This window comes from Nerophis ophidion, linkage group LG29 (genome assembly GCF_033978795.1).
Source record: "Nerophis ophidion isolate RoL-2023_Sa linkage group LG29, RoL_Noph_v1.0, whole genome shotgun sequence".
NCBI lineage: Eukaryota > Metazoa > Chordata > Actinopteri > Syngnathiformes > Syngnathidae > Nerophis > Nerophis ophidion.
Window position 1 is genome coordinate 19691300 of NC_084639.1, and position 24550 is coordinate 19715849.

Consider the following 24550-nt stretch of genomic DNA (forward strand, 5'->3'; position numbering starts at 1 on the left):
GTGTTCAGGCCAGACATCAACCTAATAGTCAGAACCAAGTACTATCGCTACCATTTATGTGTTTAAATGCACTTCAAACGGCTGAAATCTGCCCCAAATCACAACACAAGTATCTTACTCATATGGCCCTAAATCACCAGTGTCTCACAACCACATCAGGGCAAGGAAAAACTCCAACCCAATGGGATGACAAGGAGAAACCTTGGAGGGGACCGCAGATGTGGATCTAGCTAGTAGTGCAAGAGTCCAACATAATAGTGTGAGAGTCCAGTCCATAGTTGATCCAACATAATAGTGAGAGTCCAATCCATAGTGGATCTAACATAATAGTGAGAGTCCAGTCCATAGTGGATCTAACATAATAGTGAGAGTCCAGTCCATAGTGGATCTAACATAATAGTGAGAGAGTCCAGTCCATAGTGGATCTAACATAATAGGGAGTTCAGTCCAATCTATAGTGGATCCAAGATAATAGTGAGAGTCCACTCCATAGTGGATCTAACATAAGAGTGAGAGTTTAGTCCATAGTGGATCTAAGATAAGAGTGTGAGTCCATTCCATAGTGGATCTAACATATTAGTAAGAGTCCAGTCCATAGTGGATCTAACATATTAGTGGGAGTCAATTCTATAGTGGATCTAACATAATAGTGAGAGTCCAGTCCATAAGTGGATCCAACATAATAGTGAGAGTCCAGTTCATTGTGCATGTAGCATAATAGTGATAGTCCAGTCCATAGTGGATCTAACATAATAGTGAGAGTCCAGTCCATTGTGCATGTAGCATAATAGTGATAGTCCAGTCCATAGTGGATCTTACATAATAGTGAGAGTCCAGTCCATAAGTGGATCCAACATAATAAATGATAAATGGGTTGTACTTGTATAGCGCTTTTCTACCTTCAAGGTACTCAAAGCGCTTTGACACTACTTCCACATTCACACACTGATGGAGGGAGCTGCCATGCAAGGCACCAACCAGCACCCATCAGGAGCAAGGGTGAAGTGTCTTGCTCTGGACACAATGGACGTGACGAGGTTGGTTCTAGGTGGGATTTGAACCAATGACCATCGGGTTGCGTACGGCCACTCTACCACTGCGCCACACCGTCCCTAATAATAGTGTGAGTCCAGTCCATAGTGGATCCAACATAATAGTGAGAGTCCAGTCCATAAGTGGATCTAACATAATAGTGTGAGAGTCCAGTCCATAGTGGATCTAACATGATAGTGAGAGTCCAGTCCATAATGGATTTAGCATAATAGTGAGAGTCCAGTCCATAGGGGAGCTATCATTATAGAGTGAGAGTCCAGATATACACACACACATATATATATATATACAGTGTATATATATACATATATGTATATACATATGTGTGTGTATATATATGTATATACAGTATATGTGTATGTATATATATATATATATATACACATGTGTATATACATACATGTATGTATATATCTATATATATGTATATACATATGTGTATTTATATATGTATATACAGTATATATGTATGTATATATGTATATATATACACATGTGTATATACATACACACATATATATATGTATATATATATATATATATATATATATATATATGTATGTATATATATATATATATATATGTGAATGTATATGTATGTGTATGTATATATATATATACATACATATATGTATATATCTCTATATATATATGCATTTACACATGTGTATATATATACATATATACATACATATATGTATATATATATATATATATGTATATACATACATATGTGTATGTATACATATGTGTACCCCGCCTTACGCCCGATTGTAGCTGAGATAGGCGCCAGCGCCCCCCGCGCCCCCGAAAGGGAATAAGCGGTAGCAAATGGATGGATGGATGGATACATATGTGTATATATATGTATATACAGTTTATATGTATGTATATATGTATATATATACACATGTGTATATACATACATATATGTATATATCTATATATGTGTATATATATATATATGTATATACAGTATATATGTATGTACATATATACACATGTGTGTATACATATACATATATATATGTATATGTATATATATATATATATATATATATGTGTGTATGTATATATGTGTATGTATATATGTGTGTATGTATATATGTGTATGTATATGTATGTGTGTGTATATGTACGTGTATATATATATATATATATATATATATGTATATACAGTATAGGTGTAATATGATCAAACTTTCATGTTCTTGTCAAAAGTCATACGTGAAGCCTCTATATTTTTTTTAATAGTTTTGAGTTTCACGGATTACAGTTGTGTAAACTTAACTTTTTCAAATTGATATAATTTATTATACCAAAAATATGTGCACATGTGTGTCTGGATATGTGTGTGTGTGTAATGTAATTCCCGTGTCTGTGTACTAATTGTTGTGTCTATATCACTATCTGTGTGTGGAGTCAGATCCACGCGTGAGTCTTGTCATTTGTGTATTTGTATTCCGATGTGTGTGTGTGTGTAAAAACAAATGTGTGTGTCTGTGTATGACACACACATCTTACATGGCAGATGTGTCTTAAAAGTCTCACACACACACATTGAAATACGGACAGAAATGATGATTTTTTTTTACACACACACATTGAAATACCGACACAAATCAAAACACATACATGCAGATTTGACTTTACTCACACACATTGGAATACGGACACATAAAATAGTACACGTGACTCGGATTACAGACACACATTTTCACCTGTGTCATAAAAAAATACACACTATACCGTTTTCTTGTGGAAGCAACCAAACCACAGTATAATTGTTGCCAAAGAATGATTTTAAATGAGGAGATTAGTGGTTAGAGCTGCTCGCCGGTGTTTATTTTGTGTGTGTGTGTGTGTGTGTGTGTGTGTGTGTGTGTGTGTGTGTGTGTGTGTGTGTGTGTGTGTGTGTGTGTCTGTGTGTGTGTGTGTGTGTGTGTTAGAGGCTCACGTCATGCAATCAGGAAACATTTCCAACAAACAAAATGAAAGTGTTTGTCTTCAGCAAACACCGCAGGCTGCACCTGATTACACTCGTCTAGTCTACACGGTGCATCCGTATTTGCTCTGCTCGTACGCTTGAGCTTGCTCATGTGTGATGTGAACGCGGTCCAGGACCACCAACGGCGGGCCACGGCCGCTTTAGAGACGGGTCTCAGTCCTCCTGCCATTGGACTCAAATCCTGAGCGAGTCAATTGTGTCATTCCGCAAAAACACTGGAAAAAAAAAATAAAATCTGTTTTATTGGCCTACTATGATTGACATGCAAATAATTTGACTTGATAGACTAAGGTATCTTTTTTCAATGTAAACAATAAATATTAACGACAAATAGGCGGACTTAATCTTTTCGTTTTCTCAAAACTCGACAGCAGAGGTGGGTAGTAACGCGCTACATTTACTCCGTTACATCTACTTGAGTAACTTTTGGGGTAAATTGTACTTCTAAGAGTAGTTTTAATGCAACATACTTTTACTTTTACTTGAGTATATTTATGGAGAAGAAACGCTACTTTTACTCCGCTCCATTTATCTACATTCAGCTCGCTACTCGCTACCGGGTGCTGGCATGTAAATAATATAAATACAGTCTATTATGCAACATTATTCACATGTGAACAATACAAATACAGTCTATTATACAGCATTATTCACATGTGAATAACATAAATACAGTCTTTTATACGTCATTATTTACATATGAATAATAAAAATACAGTCTATTATACAGCATTATTTACATGCAAATATCATGAATACAGTCTTTTATACATCATTATTTACATGTGAATAATATAAATACAGTCTATTATACAGCATTATTCAAATGTGAATAACATAAATACAGTCTATTATACATCATTATTTACATATGAATAATAAAAATACAGTATTATACAGCATTATTCACATGTGAATAACATAAATACAGTCTATTATACATCATTATTTACATATGAATAATACAAATACAGTCTATTATACAGAATTATTTACATGTGAATAATATAACTACAGTTATTATACAGCATTAATCACATGCGAATATCATGAATACAGTCTTTTATACATCATTATTTACATGTGAATAATATAAATAGTCTATTATACAGCATTATTCACATGTGAATAACATAAATACAGTCTTTTATACATCATTATTTACATATGAATAATAAAAATACAGTCTATTATACAGCATTATTTACATGTGAATAATAAAAATACAGTCTATTATACAGCATTATTCACATGTGAATAATATAAATACAGTTATTTTACAGCATTATTCACATGCGAATACCATAAATACAGTGTTTTATACATCATTATATACATGTGAATAATATAAATACAGTCTATTATACAGCATTATTCATATGTGAACAATACAAATACAGTCTATTATACAGCATTATTTACATGTGAATAATATAAATACATTCTATTATACAGCATTATTCACATGTGAATAACATGAATACAGTCTTTTATACATCATTATTTACATGTGAATAATATAAATACAGTCTATTATACAGCATTATTCACATGTGAATAATATAAATACAGTCTATTATGCAACATTATTCACATGTGAATAATATAAATACAGTCTATTGTACAGCATTATTCACATGTGAATAATATAAATACAGTCTTTTATACATCATTATTTACATGTGAATAATGAAAATACAGTCTATTATACAGCATTTTCCACATGTGAATAACATTAATACAGTCTTTTATACATCATTATTTACATGTGAATAATATAAATACAGTCTATTTTACATCATTATTCACATGTGAATAATATAAATACAGTCTATTGTACAGCATTATTTACATGTGAATAATATAAATACAGTCTATTATACAGCATTATTCACATGTAAATAATATAAATACAGTCTATTATACAGAATTATTCACATGCGTATAACATAAATACAGTCTTGTATACATCATTATTTTACATGTGAATAACATAAATACAGTCTATCATACAGCATTATTCACATGTGAATAACATAAATACAGTCTATTATACAGCATTATTCACATGTGAATAATATGAATACAGTCTATCATACATCATTATTCACACGTGAATAACCTAAATACAGTCTATTATAAATCATTATTTACATGTGAATAATATAAATAGTCTATTATACAACATTATTCATATGTGAATAACATAAATACAGTATATTATACATCATTATTTAAATGTGAATAATATAAATACAGTCTATTATACAGCATTATTCACATGTGAATAATATGAATACAGTCTATCATACATCATTATTCAGATGCGAATAACATGAATACAGTCCATCATACAGCATTATTCTCATGTGAATAATATGAATACAGTCTATTATACAGCATTATTCACATGTGAATAACATAAATACAGTATATTATACATCATTATTTAAATGTGAATAATATAAATACAGTCTATTATAAGGCATTATTCACATGTGAATAACATAGTCTATTATACAGCATTATTCACATGAATAATATAAATACAGTTTAATATACAGCATTATTCACATGTGAATAACAAAAATACAGTCTATTATACAGCATTATTCACATGTGAATAATATAAATACAGTTTAATATACAGCATTATTCACATGTAACTAACATAAATACAGTCTATTATACATCATTATTTACTAATAATATAATAATAATAATAATAAATAATAATAATAATAATAATAATATAAATACATTATACATTTAAGTCCAGTCGAAAAGGAACATAGCCATTTTACAGTCTGATGGCTGTCGGTATGAAGGACAAATATTCATATTGCCCATCTTTTTTACAATTCTGGTGCAGACCAGAAGTGTAACACGTGCCCAGGCCTGCCTTAAGACCATTACAACTAGAGAGACTAATATGCGTGTGTGTCTGCACATACAGATAATTAACCTGGTGAGGTCATTGTTTTTCTCCAAGCACATGTAAACCGTATCACTTCTGGCTTCTGATTGGCCAAACTGTGCATGATAGTTTGGTGACACTTTAGTGCAGGGATCATGTTCTGTTGATAAGCAACTAATAATGCTAAATATGTTCCCCATACTGAAGTGTTGCTGACCTAATGTAGAGTTATTGGACACTAGGGCAACATGTAAGGGTTAAAAATAAGCAATAATTCTGAGGTTATTGAGGGAAGACTCTTACTTAGGTTTACTGCTTGTACAAACCCCGTTTCCATACGAGTTGGGAAATTGTGTTTGATGTAAATATAAACAGAATACAATGATTTGCAAATCCTCTTCAACCCATATTCAGTTGAATATGCTACAAAGACAACATATTTCATGTTCAAACTGATCAAAACATTTTTTTTTTCAAATAATCATTAACTTTAGAATTTGATGCCAGCAACACGTGACAAAGAAGTTGGGAAAAGTGGCAATAAATACTGATAAAGTTGAGGAATGCTCATCAAACACTTATGTGGAAAATCCCACAGACGTGCAGGCTAATTGGGAACAGGTGGGTGCCATGATTGGCTATAAAAGCAGCTTCCCAAAAAATGCTCAGTCTTTCACAAGAAACACTGCGTGAGCAAATAGTCGAACAGTTTAAGAACGTTTCTCAAAGTGCAATTGCAAGAAATTTAGGGATTTCAACATCCACGCTCCATAATATCATCAAAAGGTTCAGAGAATCTGGAGAAATCACTCCAGGTAAGCGGCATGGCCGGAAACCAACATTGAATAACCGTGACCTTCGATCCCTCGGACGGCACTGAGATTTTAGTGAGATTATAAAGTCATGCAGTACCTGAAAGTCGGAGGGGTGTGGTGACTATACCAAGAAAGTTGCAGCTGCCTCTTTGACGGCTGCTGCAGGAGGACGCAACCTCCGCTCATGTCTCCGGTAAGAGCCGACTTATTACCACCATTTTCTCACCGAAACCTGCCGGTTGACATGTGGTAGAGAAACATGTTCGCTTGACCGCTCTGTTCCAAAATAAAGTTTCACAACAAAGAAAGAAACACCGGCTGTGTTTTGGTTGCTAAAGGCAGCTGCAATCCACCAATAGCATTCTTCTTTGACGTCTCCATTATTAATTGAACATCCATCCATCCATTTTCTACCGCTTATTCCCTTTCGGAGTCGCGGGGGGCGCTGGCGCTTATCTCAGCTACAATCGGGCGGAAGGCAGGGTACACCCTGGACAAGTCGCCACCTCATCGCAGGGCCAACACAGATAGACAGACAATGTGAGTGTATTAATTGAACAAATTGCAAAAAATTCAGCAACACAGATGTCCAAAATACTGTGTAATTATGCGATTAAAGCAGACAAATTTTAGCCGTGAGCGGTGCTGGGATAAAAGGTCCGCTCCAACCAATAACGTCGCAAGCACGCGTCAACATAAGCGTCATTATATTGCGACGTTTTTAACAGGATACTTCGCGGGAAATTTAAAATTGCAATTTAGTAAACTAAATTATTGGCATGTGTTGCAATGTTAATATTTCATCATTGATATATAAACTATCAGACTGCGTGGTCGCTAGTAGTGGCTTTCAGTAGGCCTTTAAAGGGGAACATTATCACAATTTCAAAAGGGTTAAAAACAATAAAAATCAGTTTCCAGTGGCATGTTGTATTTTTTGAATTTTTTTTCCAAAATTTTACCGGTGTCCGAATATCCCTAAAAAAAGCTTTAAAGTGCTTGATTTTCGCTATTTGCGATGCCACTATCCATTTCCTTGTGACGTCACACAGTGCTGCCGATGTAAACAAACAACGGCGAATAGCACAGCAAGAAATAGCGACATTAGCTCGGATTCAGACTCGGATTTCAGCGGCTTAAGCGATTCAACAGATTACGCATGTATTGAAACGGATGTTTGGAGTATGAAAGTATTGAAGCTATTGAGCGAATAGCTATTGATGCTATTCATAGCCATAGCATGGCCGAATAGCTGCGTTAGCATCGCCGGTAAAAAGTGCGGACCAAACGATCAGGACTTTCGCATCTCGTGACACTGGAGCAACTTAAATCCTTCGATTGGTAAGTGTTTGTTTCGCATTAAATGTGGGTGGAAGGAAACGTAATATAGTTGCAAATGCATCTGCAGGTTATCCATACATCTCGGTGCCATGTCTGCTTTAGCACCGCCGGTAAATAGCATGTTAGCATTGATTAGCTGGCAGTCACGCCGCGACCAAATATGTCTGATTAGCACATAAGTCAACATCAACCAAACTCACCTTTGTGATTTCGTTGACTTTATGGTTGCAAATGCATCTGCAGGTTATCCATACATCACTGTGCCATGTCTGCTTTAGCACCGCCGGTAAATAGCATGTTAGCGTCGATTAGTGTCGCATGTTAGCATCGATTAGCTGGCAGTCAACATCAACAAAACTCACCTTTGTGATGACTGTGACTTTATCGTTACAAATGCATCTGCAGGTGATCCATACATCTCTGTGCCGTGTCTGCTTTAGCTCCGCCGGTAAATAGCATGTTAGCGTCGATTAGTGTAGCATGTTAGCATCGATTAGCTGGCAGTCAACATCAACAAAACTCACCTTTGGGATTACTGTGACTTTATCGTTACAAATGCATCTGCAGGTTATCGATACATCTCGGTGCCATGTCTGCTTTAGCACCGCCGGTAAATAGCATGTTAGCATTGATTAGCTGGCAGTCACGCCGCGACAAAATATGTCTGATTAGCACATAAGTCAACATCAACAAAACTCATCTTTGTGATTTCGTTGAATTTATCATTGCAAATGCATCTGCAGGTTATCGATACATCTCTGTGCCGTGTCTGCTTTAGCACCGCCGGTAAATAGCATGTTAGCATCGATTAGCGTAGCATGTTAGCATCGATTAAATGGCAGTCACGCCGCGACCAAATATGTCTGATTAGCACATAAGTCAACATCAACAAAACTCACCTTTGTGATTTCGTTGACTTTATGGTTGCAAATGCATCTGCAGGTTATCCATACATCTCGGTGCCATGTCTGCTTTAGCACCGCCGGTAAATAGCATGTTAGCATTGATTAGCTGGCAGTCACGCCGTGACCAAATATGTCTGATTAGCACATAAGCGAGGAGAGTGTTTACTCAGGACTCGAGGATCAACAAAACTCACCTTTGTGATTTCGTTGACTTTATGGTTGCAAATGCATCTGCAGGTTATCCATACATCTCTGTGCCATGTCTGCTTTAGCACCGCCGGTAAATAGCATGTTAGCGTCGATTAGCGTCGCATGTTAGCATCGATTAGCTGGCAGTCAACATCAAAAAAACTCACCTTTGTGATTACTGTGACTTTATCGTTACAAATGCATCTGCAGGTTATCCATACATCTCTGTGCCGTGTCTGCTTTAGCACCGCCGGTAAATAGCATGTTAGCATCGATTATCGTAGCATGTTGGCATTGATTAGCTGGCAGTCAACATCAACAAAACTCACCTTTGTGATTTCGTTGACTTTATCGTTGCAAATGCATCTGCAGGTTATCTATACATCTCTGTGCCATGTCTGCTTTAGCACCGCCGGTAAATAGCATGTTAGTATCGATTAGCGTAGCTTGTTAGCATCGATTAGTTGGCAGTCAACATCAACAAAACTCACCTTTGCGATTACTGTGACTTTATCGTTACAAATGCATCTGCAGGTTATCCATACATCTCTGTGCCATGTCTGCTTTAGCACCGCCGGTAAATAGCATGTTAGCGTCGATTAGCATAGCATGTTAGCATCGATTAGCTGGCAGTCAACATCAACAAAACTCACCTTTGGGATTACTGTGACTTTATCGTTACAAATGCATCTGCAGGTTATCGATACATCTCTGTGCCATGTCTGCTTTAGCACCGCCGGTAAATAGCATGTTAGTATCGATTAGCGTAGCTTGTTAGCATCGATTAGTTGGCAGTCAACATCAACAAAACTCACCTTTGCGATTACTGTGACTTTATCGTTACAAATGCATCTGCAGGTTATCCATACATCTCTGTCCCATGTCTGCTTTAGCACCGCCGGTAAATAGCATGTTAGCGTCGATTAGCGTAGCATTTTAGCATCGATTAGCTGGCAGTCAACATCAACAAAACTCACCTTTGGGATTACTGTGACTTTATCGTTACAAATGCATCTGCAGGTTATCGATACATCTCGGTGCCATGTCTGCTTTAGCACCGCCGGTAAATAGCATGTTAGCATTGATTAGCTGGCAGTCACGCCGCGACAAAATATGTCTGATTAGCACATAAGTCAACATCAACAAAACTCATCTTTGTGATTTCGTTGAATTTATCATTGCAAATGCATCTGCAGGTTATCGATACATCTCTGTGCCGTGTCTGCTTTAGCACCGCCGGTAAATAGCATGTTAGCATCGATTAGCGTAGCATGTTAGCATCGATTAAATGGCAGTCACGCCGCGACCAAATATGTCTGATTAGCACATAAGTCAACATCAACAAAACTCACCTTTGTGATTTCGTTGACTTTATGGTTGCAAATGCATCTGCAGGTTATCCATACATCTCTGTGCCATGTCTGTCATCGCCGGTAAAAAGACTTTGGTACATTCAACGGGTGTCTGGCGGCAGACACTTTGGCATATTCGGCCAGTGGTGCAACTTGAATCCCTCCCTGTTAGTGTTGTTAGCGCCTCTCCCGAAAACCTCCCGGGACAAATTTTCTCCCGAAATTCAGGAGACTGGAGGCCACGCCTCCTCCAGCTCCAAGCGGACCTGAGTGATGTGTCGACAGTCTGTTTTCACGTCCGCATTCCCACAGTATAAAGATCGTGTCTGCCTAATGACATTATAACTGTAGAATAATCTAGGGCAAGTTCTCGGTTTCTTATGTGGGTTTATTGTTAGGCACTTTCATTAAAGTCCTCCCAGCCCGGTAATAACACACAACAACAGCAGTCATATTTTCGTCTGCCGTAAACTCCAATGTTGTGAACTTGTGACACTCTTAAACAGGAAGTGAAGTGAATTATATTTATATAGCGCTTTTTCCTCAGGTGACTCAAAGCGCTTTACATAGTGAAAGCCAATATCTAAGTTCCAATTAAAGCAGTGTGGGTGGCACTGGGAGCAGGTGGGTAAAGTGTCTTGCCCAAGGACACAACGGCATTGACTCGGATGGCGGAAACGGGGATCGAACTTGCAACCCTCAAGTTGCTGGCACGGCCGCCCTACCAACCGAGCTATAACGCCCCAATACTGGCATCTACTGTACATAGAATACAATTTAGAATAGAATGTACTTTATGTATTTCAGCACCACAGTTTGCTCACAATAAACAATGTTAATAATAAATAATATAATATATATATAATATATTATAATATATAATATAAATATATTCTACATTTAAGTGCGGTCAAGGAACATATGCATTACACAGTCTGATGGCTGTCGGTATGAAGGACCTCCTGTGTCGTTCCGTGTTACATTTTGGTAGTCCGAGCCTTCCACTGAACGTGCTCATTCTCTCCGCAAGGTCCGAGTGTAGTGAAGTGAATTATATTTATATAGTGCTTTTCTCTAGTGACTCAAAGAGCTTTACATAGTGAAACCCAATACCTAAGTTACATTCAAACCAGTGTGGGTGGCACTGGGAGCTGGTGGGGTAAAGTGTCTTGCCCAAGGACACAACGGCAGTGTACTAGGATGGCGGAAGCGGGAATCGAACCTGCAACCCTCAAGTTGCTGGCACGGCCGCTCTACCAACCGAGCTAGTGGTGGGAGTGTTGTCCATAATGGCTAGGAGTTTCGCCAGAGAGTCTAGCTGTGGTTAGAAAAATAGTGACAGCGAATAGAACAGATATGGACACTTCAACCCTTAACTCGACAATGAGTAGATGAGTGTTATGTGTGTGTATATGTGTAAATAAATGAACACTGAAATTCAAGTATTTCTTTTGTTTATATATATATACATATATATATATATTTAATATTTGACTCTTAACCACGCACCCAACCATGCCCCGCCCCCAACCACACCCCAACCGGTTCCAATTGCAACAACTTCTGTTTGTTTTGTTGGGGAGGACGACACGGGTCTTCTTAAACCGCCAGCAAAATGTTTATGAAGGCACTTTCTATTGACACAGCTGAGAAAAAAGATGGCTGACCGTTGTCGTGTCTTCTTGACGACAAAATGTCTTCATCCTCCACGTCTTGTGTGTTACAGCGCGCCACCTGTGACTTCGGGGGAGACCACGCAGACATGATGTCCTCCAGTGATGACGTTCGAGGGGAAGGTATGGAAACTTTAATCTGGAATAAGTCGGGGTGTGACTCTTTGGTCAAACTCCTGATTTGATCCTACTTCGATCTGCCTATAGAACAAAAACATTCAGGCAAATCATATGGTCTAAAAAATGCATTTTCCCATCGACAACATGACATCATCGCGCCAAGTGCGTTCTCTTTCAGTCAATTAGTGCCCCCGGGCAAAAAAGTTTTTAATTGTAGTCGTAGTTCACGATCATTATGAAAAACATGACTAATGGATTTTTTTAATGCGTTCTAAATATTAAATATACATAAAATGTACATATTCATTCTAGTTGTGCTTACCGACCTCGAAGCATTTTTATTTGGTACATGGTGTAATGATAAGGGGTGACCAGCAGATGGCAGTCACACGTAAGAGATGCATGTGGACTGCAGGTTGACGCCTGTTCAATAAATAACAGAGGATTGTGGCTACCATAGTCAGACGTACCGTGCTTCAAAATACACTATTATTATGGTGTGTGTATAAGGACCCCAAAATGGCACCTGTTAGGAGACATATTATCTGGCGTTTTGTTTCCACCTATTATGCAAAAGCAACTTTTACGCAAAAGTAACTTTTCTTACCTACTGGTACCTGCTGATGTGTATTTGGGATCTGCATAAGTCCCGAAACAGAACTCATAGCAATTTTATTTGGCACATGATAAGTGTGACCAGCAGATGGCAGTCACACATAAAAGATGCATGTGGACTGCAGGTTGACGCCTGTTCAATAAATAACAGAGGATCGTGGCTACCATAGTCAGACGTACGGTGCTTCAACATACACTATTATTATGGTGTGTGTATAAGGACCCCAAAATGGCACCTGTTAGGAGACATATTATCTGGTGTTTTGTTTCCACCTATTATACAAAAGCAACTTTTCTTACCTACTGGTACCTGCTGATGTGTATTTGGGATCTGCATAAGTCCCGAAACAGACCTAATAGCAATTTTATTTGGTACATGATAAGTGTGACCAGCACTTAACCACGCCCCCCCACCTCCCGAAATCGGAGGTCTCAAGGTTGGCAAGTATGTATTCCGTACAATTGACCACTAAACGGCAACACCCCAATAAGTTTTTAAACTTTTTTTAAGCCTTGTTTAAGTCAAATTCACGGTAAGGTGCTGGGTCCGAGAGTAAGACGAAATACTGGTCATGCTTCTGTCTGGTCCTGGCTGGGCCACAGTTTCACTTCAGCTGTTACATTTTCACACCACGAGCGCACATTTCAACCGCCGACGTCAAAAAAAAAAAAAAGTGCAGTCATCGCATCTCCTCCTCGCCACTTCCTGTAACGCCGACAGTCAGGCAGAAACACAGCAGTCAGCAAAAATGCCACCAGTTTCTCGTCGATGCAACCATGACTCAAAGCCTTTGATTGTAGTGCAGGAGATGTTGTGAACTACAATCCAAGTCAATCGAACTAAAACACGGAAGTCGTTCTTTAGTAGAGGCGGCATGCAGAAACACAGCCGTCAGCAAACATGCCGCCAGTTTCTCGTCGATGCAACCATGACTCAAAGCCTTTGATTGTAGTGCAGGAGATGTTGTGAACTACAATCCAAGTCAGTCGAACTAAAACATGGAAGTCGTTCTTTAGTAGAGGCGGCATGCAGAAACACAGCCGTCAGCAAACATGCCGCCAGTTTCTCGTCGATGCAACCATGACTCAAAGCCTTTGATTGTAGTGCAGGAGATGTTGTGAACTACAATCCAAGTCAATCGAACTAAAACACGGAAGTCGTTCTTTAGTAGAGGCGGCATGCAGAAACACAGCCGTCAGCAAACATGCCGCCAGTTTCTCGTCGATGCAACCATGACTCAAAGCTTTTAATTGTAGTGCAGGAGATGTTGTGAACTACAATCCAAGTCAGTCGAACTAAAACACGGAAGTTGTTCTTTAGTAGAGGCGGCATGCAGAAACACAGCCGTCAGCAAACATGCCGCCAGTTTCTCGTCGATGCAACCATGACTCAAAGCTTTTAATTGTAGTGCAGGAGATGTTGTGAACTACAATCCAAGTCAATCGAACTAAAACACGGAAGTCGTTCTTTAGTAGAGGCGGCATGCAGAAACACAGCAGTCAGCAAACATGCCGCCAGTATCTCGTCGATGCAACCATGACTCAAAGCCTTTGATTGTAGTGCAGGAGATGTTGTGAACTACAATCCAAGTCAATCGAACTAAAACACGGAAGTCGTTCATTAGTAGAGGCGGCCTGCAGAAACACAGCAGTCAGCAAACATGCCGCCAGTATCTCGTCGATGCAACCATGACTCAAAGCCTTTGATTGTAGTGCAGGAGATGTTGTGAACTACAATCCAAGTCAGTCGAACTAAAACACGGAAGTCGTTCTTTAGTAGAGGCGGCATGTCCTAATGAGGTTTGTCCTCTCACTTCCTCCGCAGGATCTTTGTTTCCTGATCAGAACCCGTCCGAACTGGATGCTCTGTGTCCCTCCCCTCCAGGACCGTCCAGACCACAGCGAGACTACGAGAGGATTGGAACACGGACCGGAACCTCGTACGTATCAGAACCTAAAGTCACGTGTTGGGCGACGACTGCATCACGATGCAAGTGTTTGATATCAGTCGAGAGTGATAAGTATTCATATTTTTACGACCTATACCCGGGGTGTCCAAAGTGCGGCCCGCTGGTCATTTTTTAACGGCCCCACGGCAAATTTTAAAAATACGACTGAAAAATTTTTAAGACGTAAAAAGTGATATAAAGGAGAAAACCGGTGAAATGTAACAAGAAAATGTTGCAATGTTTACTCTAAAAACACGAATAACACAGGCTGTTTCTTTCTTTAAAAAATAATAATGAATCAAAATCAATGTAATTTTGAATTATTGACCTATTCAAGGCTCCAGTTACGTCACGTTAAATTTTCCACTTTGAGATGTTTTTGGGGGGGAAATGTTGCATATTTTATGTTTGCCATATAAAAAACTGGGCTGTTTTTTTAAAAGAAGGGCCTAAGAACAAACAAAGAACATAAACAACAATAAAACTTATAATTGACGGATTGATCTGAATTTGATCTTGAGATTATCGTGTTGAAAGTAAACAGTAAAAAAAATGCAAAATTTATTTTCTAACACTTTAATGAGTAGGATCCTTTTGGATCCGAAATTATTTTAGTGTGATTTTTTTTTTTTAAGTGTCATTGCTCAAAAAATAATAATGAATTAAAATCAACGGTGTTATGAGTTATTGACCTTTTTAAGGCTCCAATTATTATAAAATCTGAAATATTTAAAAAATATATGTTGCGTGAAAATATTGCATATTTTGTGTTTTTTCAATAAAAAAACTGTTTTGTTTTTTTTTGAGAAAAAGAGCATAAAACTAAAATCTTTAAAATCATTATATTGATAGATTGACCTAATGTTGATTTAGAGATTTAAAACTTGAATAAAAATAATAATACTGAATAATGACACATTTTTTATATTTTTTTGGGACCAAAACCCCTTTGGAGTCCCCGGGATCAAGCCTGAGTGGATGCCAAAATTTATATTTTTTATACATATATTGTATTGTTGTTTTTTTTTAAATAAAAAATATCAAAATGGCCCCCGTTTGTTTTGATTTTCATCTGACCACATGACATTCTCCCAATCCTCTGCTGTATCATCCATGTATCCATTTTGGTATAAACTCAACTCCCCGACGGGGAATCAAATCCTGCAGTGCCGGACGTGTCCCGCCGCTTAAGCCAGTGCATGTCCAGGCCCGTCTGAAGTTTGCCAGAGAGCACATGGGAGATTGTCATGTGGTCAGATGAAACCAGAATATAACTTTTTGGTATAAACTCAACTGGTGGTGTTTGGAGGAAGAAGAATACTGAGTTGCATCCCATGAACACCATACCTACTGTATAGCACGGGGGTGGAAACATCATGCTTTGGGGCTGTTTTTCGGCTAAGGGGACAGGACGATTGATCCGTGTTAAGGAAAGAATGAATGGGGCCATGTATCGTGAGATTTTCAGCCAAAACCTTCCATCAGTGAGAGCTTTGAATGGTTGACCGAATAATTTATTTTCCACCATCATTTACAAATAATATAATAATATAATACAATGAATTTCAAATCCTTTTCAACCCATATTCAGTTGAATATGCTACAAAGACAACATATTTGATGTTGAAACTGAAAAATATATATATTTTTTGCAAATAATCATTAACGTTAGAATTTGATGCCAGCAACACGTGACACGGAAGTTGGGAAAGGTGGCAATAAATACTGATGAAGTTGAGGAATGCTCATCAAACACTTATTTGGAACATCCCACAGGTGTGCAGGGGAACAGGTGGGTGCCATGATTGGGTATAAAAACAGCTTCCCCAAAAAATGCTCAGTCTTTCACAAATAAGGATGGGGCGAGGTACACCCCTTTGTCCACAACTACGTGAGTAAATAGTCAAACAGTTTAAGAACAACGTTTCTCAAAGTGCAATTGCAAGAAATTTAGGGATTTCAACATCTACGCTCCATAATATCATCAAAAGGTTCAGAGAATCTAGAGAAATCACTCCAGGTAAGCGGCATGCCCGGAAACCAACATTGAATGACCGTGACTTTCGATCCCTAAGACTGTATCAAAAACCGACATCAATCTCTAAAGGATATCACCACATGGGCTCAGGAACTCTTCAGAAAACCACTGTCTCTGTGTTATGTAATGTAAGACTTTGTTTGCAGCTTTGGTCAGACTCTGATCCACCTGCTGAAGGGGAACATCGGCACAGGTCTGCTGGGGCTGCCCTTGGCTGTGAAGAATGCAGGACTTGTGGTGAGCATGCAGACTTCATCCTTTCATTGGCTAACATGAACACATGAACACACCAGGTGAAGGGCAGACAAAGCCGGAATTAGAGTGTCTGCATCTATATCTGCATCGACATCTACATCTACATCTGCATTGACATCTACACCTGCATCTACATCTACACCTGCATCTACATCAACATCTACACCTACAGGTACATCTGCATCAACATCGACATCTATACCTGCATCGACATCTACATCTACATCTGCATTGACATCTACACCTGCATCTACATCTACACCTGCATCTACATCAACATCTACACCTACAGGTACATCTGCATCAACATCGACATCTATACCTGCATCGACAGCTACATCTACACCTGCATCGACATCTACATCTACACCTGCATCAACATCGACATCTACCTCTACATCTAAACCTGCATGAACATCGACATCTACCTCTACATCTACACCTGCATCAACATCGACATCTACCTCTACATCTGCATCTACATCTACACCTGCATCTGCATCTACAGCTACATCTGCATCTAGACCTGCATCGACATCTACATCTGCATCTACATATACATCTACACCTGCATCTGCATCTACGTCTGCATCCACATGCACATCTACACCTGCATCTACAGTTACATCTACACCTGCATCTACAGCTACATCTACATCTGCATCTACATCTACATCTGCATCTGCATCTAAATCTTCACCTGCATAAACATCTGCATCAACATCGACATCTACACTTGCATTTACAGCTACATCTGCATCAACATCTGCATCTACGTTTACATCTACCCCTGCATCCGTAGCTACATCTGCATCTACAGCTACATATACATCTGCATCTACATCTGCATCTACACCTGCATCTACACCTGCATCGACATGTACATCTACACCTGCATCTACAGTGACATCTACATCTACACCTGCATCTACACCTGCTTCCACATCTGCATCAACATATGCATCAATGTCAACATCTACATCTACATCTGCATCTACATCTTCACCTGCATCAACATCGACATCTACGTCTGCATCTACATCTACACATGCATCTACATTTCCATCTGCATCAACATCGACATATATACTTCTGCATCTACACCTACATCTGCATCTACGTCTGCATCGACATGTACATCTACAGTTACATCTACATCTACACCTGCTTCCACATCTGCATCAACATCTGCATCAACGTCGACATCTACATCAACATCGACATCTACGTCTGCATCTAAATCTACACATGCATCTACATTTCCATCTGCATCAACATCGACATATACGTCTGCATCTACATCTGCCTCCACACCTGCATCTACATCTGCATCTGCATCAACATCGACATCTACATATACATCTGCATCAACATCTACATCTACACCTGCATCAACATCTACACCTGCATTTACACCTGTATCTACATCTGCATCTTCATTTTCATCTAAATCTACATCTGCATCAACATCTACATCTACACCTGCCTCTACACCTGCATCAACATCTACACCTGCATCGACATGTACATCTACAGTTACATCTACATCTCCACCTGCTTCCACATCTGCATCAACATCTGCATCAACGTCGACATCTACATCAACATCGACATCTACGTCTGCATCTAAATCTACACATGCATCTACATTTCCATCTGCAACAACATCGACATATACGTCTGCATCTACATCTGCCTCTACACCTGCATCTACATCTGCATCAACATCGACATCTACATATACATCTGCATCAACATCTACATCTACACCTGCATCTACACCTGCATCAACATCTACACCTGCATTTACACCTGTATCTACATCTGCCTCTTCATTTTCATCTACATCTGCATCTACATCTACATCTGCATCTACATCTACACCTGCATCAACATCTACACCTGCATCGACATGTACATCTACAGTTACATCTACATCTACACCTGCTTCCACATCTGCATCAACGTCGACATCTACATCAACATCGACATCTACGTCTGCATCTAAATCCACACATGCATCTACATTTCCATCTGCATCAACATCGACATATACGTCTGCATCTACATCTGCCTCTACACCTACATCTGCATCTGCATCAAAATCGACATCTACATATACATCTGCATCAACATCTACATCTACACCTGCATCTACACCTGCATCAACATCTACACCTGCATTTACACCTGTATCTACATCTGCATCTTCATTTTCATCTACATCTGCATCTACATCTACATCTGCATCAACATCTACATCTACACCTGCATCAACATCTACAACTGCATCGACATGTACATCTACAGTTACATCTACATCTACACCTGCTTCCACATCTGCATCAACATCTGCATCAACATCTGCATCAACATCTGCATCAACGTCGACATCAACATCGACATCTACGTCTGCATCTAAATCCACACATGCATCTACATTTCCATCTGCATCAACATCGACATATACATCTGCATCTACATCTGCCTCTACACCTGCATCTACATCTGCATCAACATTGACATCTACATATACATCTGCATCAACATCTACATCTACACCTGCATCTACACCTGCATCAACATCTACACCTGCATTTACACCTGTATCTACATCTGCATCTTCATTTTCATCTACATCTGCATCTACATCTACATCTGCATCAACATCTACATCTACACCTGCATCAACATCTACACCTGCATTTACACCTGTATCTACATCTGCATTTTCATCTACATCTGCATCTACATCTACATCTGCATCTGCACCCGTCTACATATGCATCTGCATCTACATTGACATCTACACCTGCATCTACATTGACATCTACATCTGCATCTATATCTACAGTGTACATCTACAGTGTACATCTACATCTACATCCACATCTCCACCTACATCTACATCTGCCTGTGCACACTCTGTGGAATGGCTGCCCATTTTCTCAGGTTTTTTGGCTGGCATTGAAACTGAAACTTAAGCTTGAGAATGGAAGCTGAAACTTGAGTTGACACGTGTGCCTCACCACACACTTTCTTTGTACAACATCACTACTACATTATTGAGAATACTTTTACTGGTAGTACTTACAGAACGTGGTTAGTACAGTAGTAGTAGTAGTAGTACATTCATACTTGCCAACCTTGAGACCTCCGATATCGGGAGGCGGGGGGCGTGGTCGGGGGTGTGGTTAAGAGTCAAATATTTAATATATATATATATATATTGACTTTCAGTGAATTCTAGCTATATATATATATATATGTATTTTATTATATACAGTGTATATATATATATATATATAAATAAAATAAATACTTGAATTTCAGTGTTCATTTATTTACACACATAACACTCATCTACTCATTGTCGAGTTAAGGGTTGAAATGTCCATCTTTGTTCTATTCTCTGTCACTATTTTTCTAACCACAGCTAGACTCTCTGGCAAAGAATAAGTCTAGCAAAACTCCTAGCCATTACGGACAACACCTCCCACCCCACTACACTCGGACCTCGCGGAGAGAATGAGCACGTTCAGTGGAAGGCTCAGACTCCCAAAATGTAACACGGAACCACACAGGAGGTCCTTCATACCGATAGCCGATGCATATGTTCCTTGACTGCACTTAAATGTAGAATATATTCATATTATTGATATATTATATTATTTATTATTATCATTGTTTATTGTGAGCAAACTGTGGTGCTGAATCAAATAAAGTACATTCTATTCTACATTCGATTCTATGTACAGTAGATGGCAGTATTGTCCTGTTTAAGCGTGCCACAAGTTCACAACAGTGGAGTTTACAGCAGACCAAAATATGACTGCTGTTGTTGTGTGTTATTACCGGGCTGGGAGGACTTTAATGAAAGTGCCTAACAATAAACCCACAACTCGCCCTCGATTATTCTACAGTTATAACGTCATTGGGCAGGCTCGCTGTTTATATTGTGGGAATGCGGACGTGAAAACAGACTGTCGACACGTCACTCAGCCCCGCCTGAATTTCGGGAGAAAATTTGTCGAGAGAGGCGCTGAATTTCGGGAGTCTCCCGCAAAATCCGTTAGGGTTGGCAAGTATAAGTACATTCAGTACACATCAAGTACGAGCTGTGCTGAGTGGAAGAGTCATGACGTCATCTACTGCACGGAGTTGAAATGAGGTGTGACGGGCAGTCCCATCATAAGGTGTTTTGGGAAGGAGGGTGAACACGCTCACGATCTTAGTGCGGTCTAAATGTTGTGGCACAAATATCCATCCATCCATTTTCTACCGCTTATTCCCTTTCGGGGTCGCGGGGGGCGCTGGCGCCTATCTCAGCTACAATCGGGCGGAAGGCGGGGTACACCCTGGACAAGTCGCCACCTCATCGCAGGGCCAAATAATAGGACATAATGAATTAAATTAAAAAATACATTACATTTTTAGCCATTAGAAGAAAAATAATAAAAAATATTTAACACATTTAAAAATATATTTAAAACTGTTAATATTTATATTAATTTACGGTGTTGGGCAGAAAAGTGTAATAGTATGTGAATGGTATGTGATGACATGACTATAAGATGGTAATACATTGTGTGTGTGTGTGTGTGTGTGTGTGTGTGTGTGTGTGTGTGTGTGTGTGTGTGTGTGTGTGTGTGTGTGTGTGTGTGTGTGTGTGTGCAGCTGGGTCCTGTCAGCCTGCTGTGCATGGGTGTCATCGCGGTGCACTGCATGAGGGTGCTGGTGGACTGCTCCCACCACCTCAGTGCCAAGTAAGACCTCACACTTATTTGCTGCTTATCTTGTCTTCCTGTCAAACACCTGCCCTTAATTATGCAAGTTGATTCATGTCCTAACTACTAACTGTGGGGCGGTACAGCTCGGTTGGTAGAGCGGCCGTGCCAGCAACTTGAGGGTTGCAGGTTCGATTCCCGCTTCTGCCTTCCTAGTACACTGCCGTTGTGTCCTTGGGCAAGACACTTTACCCACCTGCTCCCAGTGCCACCCACACTGGTTTAAATGTAACTTAGATATTGGGGTTTTGCTATGTAAAGCGCTTTGAGTCACTAGAGAAAAAGCGCTATATAAATATAATTCACTTCACAACATTTTTTTTTTTTTTTTTTTTTTTTTTTGCACATTGTAGGATAATTTCTCCAGTTTTAATTTTATGAACAGAATTTTCATGGAAAAAAATTGCTTGTGTTGAAAAAGGCAGTTTGTTCAAATGCAAAAAAAAAAAAAAAATTCAGTGTAAAAAAAAAAAAATCAGTGTATAAAAATTTTTGTGTAAGATTAATGCAGTGTAAGACATCAGTGTAAAAATTCACCGTGTAAAAAAATCAGTATATAAAAATGCAGTGTATAAACAAATCAGTGTAAAACAATTTAGTTGGAGAAAAATTTTGTGTAACAATTAGTGTAAAAAAAAAAAAGTCTATAAAAAAATAAGTGTAAAAAAAAAACTGTATAAAAATGTATTGTACAAAAATTGATTGCAGAATAAAACGTGTATTAAAAATCAGTGTTAAAAAAAGTGCTAAAGTAGAAAAAAGTTTATTGAAATTCGGTGTAAAAAAAGTTGGTGTACAAAATTCAGTGCAGAAAAATCCCTGAAACAATTCAGTGTATAAAAATTCAGTGTAAAACAATTTTATTGGAGAGACAGTTTGTGTGAGAAGAATTTGGTGTAAGACATCAGTATAAAAATTGAGTCTGTAAAAATTGAGTATAAAAAATGTGATTAAAAAGTCAGCGCTTAAAAAATAAGTATAAAAAAATCAGTATATAAAAATACAGTTTATAAAGAAATCTGTGTAGAACAATTACATTGGAGAAAAAAGTGTAAGAATAATTAGGTGTAAAAACATCAGTATTAAAAAATTCAGTGTAAAACAATTTCATTGGAGAAAAATTTTGTGTAAGAATAAGTGTAAAAAAATCAGTGTATAAAAACTGAGTCCATCAAAAATCTGTGTAAAAAAACAGTGTATAATAATGTTTTTTCAGTGCAGAAAAAAATCAACAGTATTAAAAAAATCAGTGTATGAAAAATTTGGTGTAAAACAATTACAGTGCTAAAGTAGAAAAAAGTGTATTGAAATTCAGTGTAAAAAAATCAGTGTATAAAAAGTTGGTGTACAAAATTCAGTGCAGAAAAATTCAGTAAAACAACTCAGTGTATAAAAATTCAGTGTAAAACAATTTTATTGGAGACATTTTGTGTGAGAATAATTTGGTGTAAGACATCAGTATAAAATCTGAGTCTGTAAGTGTCTAAAAATTCAGCGCATAAAAAAAATAAGTGTTAAAAAAAATCAGTATGTAAAAATACAGTGTGTAAAAAAATCAGTGTAAAACAATTTCATTGGAGAAAAATTTTGGGTAGAAAAAATATCAGTGTATAAAAGAGTATAAAAAATTAAGTGTAAAAAAAAACTGTATAAAAATTTATTGTACAAAAATTGAGTGCAGAATAAAACGTGTATTAAAAATCAGTGTAAAAAAAAGTGCTAAAGTAGAAAAAAGTTTATTGAAATTCAGTGTAAAAAAATCAGTGCAGAAAAATTCAGTAAAACAACCCAGTGTATAAAAATTCAGTGTAAAACAATTTTATTGGACAGACATTTTGTGTGAGAATAATTTGGTGTAAGACATCAGTATAAAAACTGAGTCTATAAAAAAAAAGTGTGTAAAAATTCAGCGCATAAAAAAATAAGTGTTAAAAAAAATCAGTATGTAAAAATACAGTTTATAAACAAATCAGTGTAAAACAATTTCATTGGAGAAAAATTTGGGGTAAAAAAAATATCAGTGTATAAAAGAGTCTATAAAAATTAAGTGTAAAAAAAACTGTATAAAAATGTATTGTACAAAAATTGAGTGCAGAATAAAACGTGTATTAAAAATCAGTGTAAAAAAAGTGCTAAAGTAGAAAAAAGTTTGTTGAAATTCATTGTAAAAAAATCAGTGTATAAAAAGTTGGTGTACAAAATTCAGTGCAGAAAAATTTATTAAAACAACTCAGTGTATAAAGATTCAGTGTAAAACAATTTTATTGGAGAGACATTTTGTGTGGGAAGAATTTGGTGCAAAATACTGAGTCTGTAAAAGTGTCTAAAAATTCAGCGCATAAAGAAATAAGTGTTAAAAAATCAGTATGTAGAAATACAGTGTAAAAAAATCAGTGTAAAACAATTTAATTGGAGGAAAATTTAGTGTAAGAATAAGTGTAAAAAAAATCAGTGTATAAAAACCAAGTCTATAAAAAATTAAATGTATTAAATGTATTTTGCAAAAATTCAGTGCATAAAAAATCAGTGTGAA

At 37.7% G+C, this 24550-nt stretch overlaps 1 protein-coding gene across 1 annotated transcript in view; it reads left to right on the forward strand.

Moving 5' to 3' along the window:
* The window catches only part of slc36a1 (solute carrier family 36 member 1), a 98051-nt gene that overhangs the window by 470 nt on the left and 73031 nt on the right, over positions 1 to 24550 (forward strand). The window contains exons 2-5 of the mRNA XM_061891949.1: positions 12307 to 12376; positions 14814 to 14928; positions 17122 to 17212; positions 21908 to 21996. Of these exons, the coding sequence (XP_061747933.1) occupies positions 12343 to 12376; positions 14814 to 14928; positions 17122 to 17212; positions 21908 to 21996 (329 nt within the window). The 5' untranslated portion in view covers positions 12307 to 12342. The remainder of the gene's footprint in view (positions 1 to 12306; positions 12377 to 14813; positions 14929 to 17121; positions 17213 to 21907; positions 21997 to 24550) is intronic.